The 7,540-nt window shown below is 35.9% G+C and overlaps 1 protein-coding gene across 1 annotated transcript; it reads left to right on the top strand.

The window, feature by feature from the left end:
- Window positions 1-1,523: 1,523 nt before the first annotated feature.
- Window positions 1,524-7,540, top strand: LOC107820835 (protein SMAX1-LIKE 6). The gene is made up of 3 exons (XM_016647178.2): window positions 1,524-3,106; window positions 4,433-4,679; window positions 5,473-7,540. Exons 1-3 carry the CDS (start codon window positions 1,908-1,910, stop codon window positions 7,291-7,293), a joined length of 3,267 nt encoding a protein of 1,088 aa, XP_016502664.2. The 5' UTR covers window positions 1,524-1,907; the 3' UTR covers window positions 7,294-7,540.

Genomic DNA, 7,540 nt, shown 5'->3' with positions numbered 1-7,540 from the left:
CCTCTATTGCTGTAAATTAATTTTTATCTATCTAAAAACTATAACTTTATCTATCTGAATTTACTTGCAAACCCCTAGAAACATTTAAACTAATAATGAATCTCAAAGTGCTCTAACGAAAGTCAAAAGGATTCTTACATTCTTTCACATAAGTGCTCATAATGTTAATAGAAAGTGTAAGGCATTCCGAATCAAATACTTTTTGTGCAAATGGGAAGATGACAAGGGAGTCTACAGTTGACGACTTTGGTCGCTTTTTTTTGTTGTCAAATCATTCCTCCTCTGACCTTTATGGTATAATTAGCTCATTGAATTAGCAAAAGAAAAATTAATAGTAGAAATTTACCTTTACCTTCAAGAATGCACGAAGTGATCAACACTAATGATTACAATGCAGTAAAGAATACCTCATTATAATTATGCAACTAGTGGAGGAAATAATAAAGAAGAAACTCTTTGAGGCTATTGGTATTTTGCCTAAGTCAACAATATTATGCTAATGACCAGTAGAGTATCTTTCATTATTGCTAAATTGAATTTACAGAAACCAAGATTACAAAAATATTTGGAATTAGGTTGCTTTTGTAAAACAGTGGAACCTTGATTCTTGAAGAATAAAGAAAGTTAGAAAGAAGAAAAGAAGCTCTCAAACAATATTTTAAGAATCAGCACAATATTTTTAGAGATATGTTGGGTACGAAGAACACAGTCTCATATTAGAAGTTATTAATGAAAATAAATTGTATATAAAGTGTAGTGATAATTTTAAAAGTATGAGACTTTTCGAGAAGTATTAAGTGAATACCATCCAAATCGAACATTATTGCACTATGTTAAAAATATGTTTGGACTGATTTTGCGAAACAGGATTAAGATGCTTCTTGACTTAACTTCTTGACACACTTTTATACCATTCACATAGATTTGGATGCAAACGGTTTGTGTATTGCTGCACTAGAAATAGACCATACTACAAGTAGAAAGTGACGTTAGAGTCCTATTTGGCCCATTACTTAATGAGTGGACTCAGCATCTCTCTCTCACTGTCATGACTCATGATACACTGAGTATATATTGGTACCCTAGTAACAAGAATTATAAGTAATAAATATAATAAGTTCACAAAGATTTCAAATGTACTATTTATGTGATAGTGTTTGATTGAACACTAAGTTTAAAAAAAAATATTACTAATGATTATTGAAGTGTATAATATATAAGCTATATATATATATATATATATATATATATATATATATATATATAGATATTTTTGTTCCATCGCTTTAGAAGGTATTGACAAAAAAGGAAAGAATATCACGCAAATTGGGAATAGTATACTCAGTTACCGCCTACACTTGCCTTGTGTTGTGTCTAAAAAAATGGTCCCCTACTGGTATAACCATCACAAGTCTCCCCACCACCAACACCAACAGCAGCCACTAACAGTGTGAAGCACCATCAACAAACAAACATTTAACCCCACCATCTCCCTCCTAGGACCTCTCTTTCCTTCCTCTCCTACCCATAAATAACACAAGAATACCCCCATGTGATGGATACACTTGATGTTTCTATTAACAGGTTCTGCCACCATATTTCTCAACTTTCCTTCCTTCCTTCTTTCTTTCTTTCTTATAGTATTTAATATTAATATAACTAACTACTCCGTACTTGTACTAATACCAACATGAGATATTTCAGAATTTGATGCAAATAACATTATATATATTGCTAGTACTTTGTTGTCAGCTCTTTTGTCAGCTCTTTTGTGCTAGTAGCTTTTACTCCTATATTTTATGTTTTCTTGATACTACTAAGTGACATTTCAAGAATTCCGTACTTTGTGTTCACGTTTACCCCTACAACAACAACAACAAAGGACTTTGTATTTTAATCTTTCGGAGATGCCAACGCCAGTTAGTAGTGCCAAGCAATGCTTGACACAAGAAGCAGCCGTAACCCTCGACGATGCTGTGGCCGTAGCAGCTCGTCGCGGCCACACTCAAACTACATCTCTTCATTTCATATCTTCCTTATTATCTCTTCCTTCTTCATGTTTACGTGAGGCGTGTTCGCGTACACGTAACCATGCGTACTCTGTACGCGTCCAATTCAAAGCTCTAGAACTCTGTTTAGGGGTGTCAATGGACCGGTTACCTTCGTCGCCTAACAAGATCGACGATCCACCTGTTTCGAATTCTCTCATGGCTGCCATAAAGCGGTCTCAAGCGAACCAAAGACGACAGCCGGAGAATTTCAATTTCTATCAGCAACTGCAACTGCAACAGCAGAATCAGTCAGCTTCTTGTTCTTCAGTTCCAGTAGTTAAAGTTGAGCTGCGGAATCTCATCATTTCTGTACTTGATGATCCTGTTGTGAGCAGAGTATTTGGTGAAGCTGGTTTTAGGAGTTGTGATATTAAGCTTGCTATTCTTAGGCCTGTTCATCAACTCTTCAGATATTCAAGATTCAGAACATCACCCTTGTTTATGTGTAATTTAAGCAGTCAAACGGATTCGTATAACCGTAATTTTAGCTTCCCTTTCTTGAGTTTTAGTGGGGGAGAAGATGATTGCAGGAGAATTGGGGAGGTTTTTATCAAGAATAGAGGAAACAATCCACTGCTTCTTGGTACTTTTGCACATGGTTCTATGAACAGTTTCTTGGAAATGGTAGAGATGAAAAAAGGAGGAGGAATTCTTCCCCTAGAGGTATGTGGATTGAGTGTGATTTCTATTGAGAATGAGATATTGAGGTTTGTTACAGGTGAATGTAATGAGGAATTAGTGAAGTTGAAGTTTGAGGAAATTGGAACTATAGTGATGCATAGTATAGGGTCTGGTCTCGTAGTAAATTATGGAGATTTAAAAGTTTTAGCAAGAGATGATACTTCTATTGATTCTTGCAGGTATATAGTTAGCAAATTGATAAGTTTATTAGAGATTTATCATGGCAAGTTATGGTTGATTGGGTGGGTGGAGAGGTATGAGATATATTTGAAAGTTTTGAATAGATTTCCTTACATAGAGAAAGATTGGGACTTGCAAATTTTGGCAATCACTTCTTCAGGGCCTCCAAAGGAAGAATCATTTCCCAGATCCAGGTAAGCTGAAAACTCTTTCCAGTAGATATTCAGATTGTTAAATTATTTCACTTGGTTTCTTTAGTAATTATTGTTACCATGAAGTGGAACTGAGTATAATGTACTTTAGATATGCACGCAGCATATCTTAGCTTTTTGATTCTGTTGTTTTTATCTGTGGTGTAGTTTGTTTGCATTTTCTTGTCCGATACTAGTGAAGGACTAGTCCAAGTGGACATGTGAGACTTTTGGACAACTTTTAGTTTTTAAAAAGGCACCCCGGTGCATAAAGCATCTCGCATTAATGCAGGGTTTGGGAAAGGGCCACACCCTAAGGGGTGTGAGGTAGACAGTCTACCCTAATACAAGTATTAGTGGTTGCTTCCACGATTCGAATGCAGGACCTATAAGTCCAAGCAGAAATGTGAGACATTTGGACAACTTTTAATTTTAAAAAAAAAGACAGTCCGACATACAAAGCATTCCGCGTTAACACAGGCTCCGGGGAAGGGCCGCACCCCAAGAGTCTACCCTAAAGTAAACATTAATGTCTACTTCCGCGGCTCGAACATCAGAGATAGTTTTAATGAATCCTTTAAAAGACAAATTATTTAGTGTTATTAATAGGTTGATATGTTAAATGAAAGAATAAAGAGTTACTAATAGTTTTAGTTACAGCTTGTTTGGATTGTTGTTACATGTCGTTTCATAATGTATCGTATTGTATTGTACTATAATGTATTGTATTGTTTGATGAATACAATGTTTGGATAGATTGTATCGTTTGCCGTCGTTTCACGATGTCACACTAACAATATGAAGAATAAACTTGCAACATTACTAAGAAAAAATAGGATACGGAGTTGAATTATTATACAAAAAAGTAGGATAAAGAATAAAATATGATTATTTAATAATAAAGAAGGGCAAGATGCGAGGAAAAAAGCAAAGAAACGACGCCACCACACCAAATCTGTCGTTTCATAAAGTGACACTTTTGAATTTAACGATACGGTACAATAAGATTAAAGTAGCAATCAAAACAAACATTATATTTAAAGTAACAACACAATGCAATATGATAGGTAACAACCATCCAAACAAGTTGTTAAGGAAGTTAGATTGTCCAGTTTGGTTAATAATTGAGGATATTTTTATTGAAGCTAACAAATTCTAAGGTTGAAGCCGGAAATTTGTGAATATTAATTCAAAATTCAGAAAAAAAGATGAAGCTTCTATTCATGAAAATAGTGTAGGTGAAAATTGAAAATTACTTTAAAGGAGAGACAGAAATAGTTTATGTGAGAAATTAAGTTGTTCATTAAAAGTTCCCATTTGGCTTCACAGCTTGATGGAATCTTTTGTGCCGTTTGGAGGATTCTTTTCAGCAGCAGCTGCTGATCATGATATTAAAAGCCCGTTAATTAGCTGCTCATACCAGAGTGCATCCCGCTGTCACCTCTGCAATGAGAAATGCAAACAAGAGATAAACACACTCTCAAAGAATGGATTTAGCAGTGTTTCAGTTGCAGATCACTGCCAATCAAGTCTGCCTTCTTGGTTGCAAATGACTGATCAACTCCACTCTATGAAGGTCTGTGTTTCTCTCAATTCTACTAGTCAACTTCTCTATTTTTCTAGTACTAGCACAATATTATACAAATAAGGCTCTCGGATTCGTTCAACTGAACTTGTTATTTTTAGCTCAAACTATGTATACATATGCACATACAAAAATGTATAGATAACAGTTTTCATGAACCTTCTATTCCTTTTGTTTAGGTTCAGCAGTTTTCTCTTCGACGCTTCAACTGATCTGGAGTTATATATGAACTGTGTGCCTAGAGATTTCAGAATTACTTAACCGCTAGTGTGTTTGGTGTGCCGAAATCATTTTCTATGATAAATATTTTCCATGTTAGGTCGGTGAGTAAAAAAAAAATCTGGAAAAAGTGCATAATAAAGTTTAATAATAATATTAGTATATCGGAGTTTGTTTTGTTAAAGAGTGTTCTGATGAAATATTGAGTTATAAAGATCAATAATAAAATTTAAGTGTCAATTAGAGCAAGTAATATGAAACTAAAAGTTAAAATAGTTGTATTATCCTCTGTACATCACGCTCAATTTTGGTAATAATATTGTTAGTTATAAAAAAAATTAAAAAATTAAGTAGTTGTAAGAAAAAGGACTTCCACCTCCAAGTTGAAAAGTCATTTCCCTCTTTGACGGAAAACATGTTCTTGGGTAACCAAACACCAGAAAATAACCTTCTCATGTAACAAATTTTCTTGAAAAATAGCTTTTGTACCAAATACACCTTACGGCAATCTTCACAATGTTCCGGTCTAATCATGTAATAACTTTTTTATATATCTTCAGTGCAGGCCAAAGATGATAAAATGGTATTTGGTGCTAAAGTTGCTGGTTTGCAGAGAAAATGGGACAATCTCTGTCAGCGTTTACATTACAATCAACCATTACCCAAGACTAGCAGTTTTCCGTTGGGTTCTCAAGTTCCATCTGTTGTAGGCTTTCAAGTTGTTGATCAAGACCAAAAAGAAGGCATCAACGACCACAAAAGCGGCCACACAAATGCATCTTCAGCAGAAACTGGCAGGAAGAATATGAATTCCAGCATGTTAACAATGTCTTCATCAAATGAAAGCAGTCCTTTAGGTATGATATCAGAGACCGGCAATGATAAATTTCTCTCCAAGTTTAGTGAAACGCCTTCAAAAAGTGTCGTTGAGGGTGGCCTCAACTCTCCAGCCTCTGTAACTTCAGTGACAACAGATTTAGGTTTGTGTGTGGCCTCTACTTCTCCAGGCAAAGAACAAGAGCAGCTGACAATTCCGAGTAGCATCAATCAAGCACATCATATATCATCCAATGTATCTGCAAGTGCTGAGGTGGTCTCGGGAAGTTTCTTTAACCAGTCCCCACTATCGCCATCTTCTAATTCTCTTCAGTGTCTCCACAAGCAATTGGATCCAAAAGATTTCAAGATGCTATACGCAGCTCTTATGGAAAAGGTCGAATGGCAAGAGGAAGCTGTAAATGCTATTAGCCAAACAATAGCTCGGTGCAGAAGTAGAAACGAAAGAAGCCATTGCATACATCGTGGGGACATATGGCTCAATTTCCTTGGACCTGATAAGATTGGTAAGAAGAAAGTTGTGATTGCATTGGCGGAGATTCTATATGGAAGCACAAACAACCTAATCTCTGTGGATCTAAGTCTCCAGGACGAAGTCGGGTTGTTTGATCTCCAGGTATTGAACAGATATGATGTGAAATTCAGAGGGAAGCATGTTGTTGATTATGTTTCTGATAAATTGAGGAACAACCCCTTATCTGTTGTTCTCCTTGAAAATGTCGATAAAGCTGACTTACTCGTTCAGAAAAGCTTGTCCCAGGCTGTTAAGACGGGTCGATTTTCTGATTCTCATGGTAGACAAGTTAGCATAGCTAATGCAATCTTTGTGACAACATCATCAAGATTAGATGAAGAAACAACTCTTCATTCTACCAAAGAGACATCTCATGACTATAGTGAGGAAGATATATTGGCAGCTAAAGGATTGCAAATCCAGATGCTAATAGCATTTGATCTTGCAGATGATGTCAAAAGTCCCAACTCAAGTACATTAGTAACAACTAGAAAGCTTACTGTGAATAAAAGAAAGCTTGCTGGTTCAAGCGAACGTGTAGATCAGCAATGTGGAAGCTCGGAGATAGCCAAACGAGCACACAAGGCGTCAAATACATGCCTAGATTTGAATCTTCCAGCTGAAGAGAGTGAAAATTATGACACATTTAATGGAGATTCAGGATGCGACTCATGGTTGAAAGAATTATTTGCACAATTTGATGAGACGGTGATTTTCAGGCCATTTGATTTCGACTCACTGGCTGAGAAGCTGTTGAAAGAGATCAGACTATGGTTCCACAGAATTGTAAGTCCAGAATGTTTGCTAGAGATGGACACGAAAGTATTGAAACAAATTCTGGCAGCAGCATGTTTAACAGATAGCAAGAAAGTAGAAGATTGGATTCAACATGTTCTTAGCAAGGGATTTATGGAAGCTCAAGAAAGGTATAGCCTAAGTGCTCGTTCTGTAGTGAAACTTGTGACTTGCGAGAGTAGTTTCCAAGAAGTGCATATACCACCAGTTCTCCTTCCTAGTAGAATCATAGTGAATTAAAAGATAGTATAAGTTTGCCTATTTATATGTAATATATACTATATAGTTTTATAAACATTTTAGCACCTAGCTAGTTAGTTATGCTTGTGTTGCCCGATCTGTCCCATGTTTTATTGGGTTTTGCGGGTCACGCGCGTTTGTATAGTTTTAATAAGGGCATAAAAATTGTAGATTTCACCTAAGGTATCTGCAAGCCCTGAATTATTTATGTGTTATGAGTTTATCAATACTGCTCCCGATTGTATTA

This window comes from Nicotiana tabacum, chromosome 4 (assembly GCF_000715075.1).
Source record: "Nicotiana tabacum cultivar K326 chromosome 4, ASM71507v2, whole genome shotgun sequence".
In the NCBI taxonomy this organism is placed as follows: domain Eukaryota; kingdom Viridiplantae; phylum Streptophyta; class Magnoliopsida; order Solanales; family Solanaceae; genus Nicotiana; species Nicotiana tabacum.
The sequence above is the reverse complement of the archived record's forward strand: the minus strand, read 5'-3'. Positions and strand labels throughout refer to the sequence as shown.

Bases quoted from the DNA above. Each gene is read 5' to 3' on its own strand.
- LOC107820835 (XM_016647178.2), top strand. From the start codon at position 1,908: ATGCCAACGCCAGTTAGTAGTGCCAAGCAATGCTTGACACAAGAAGCA. The intron at 3,107-4,432 runs GTAAGCTGAAAA...TTGGCTTCACAG, and splicing joins GAATCATTTCCCAGATCCAG to CTTGATGGAATCTTTTGTGC. The intron at 4,680-5,472 runs GTCTGTGTTTCT...TCTTCAGTGCAG, and splicing joins ATCAACTCCACTCTATGAAG to GCCAAAGATGATAAAATGGT.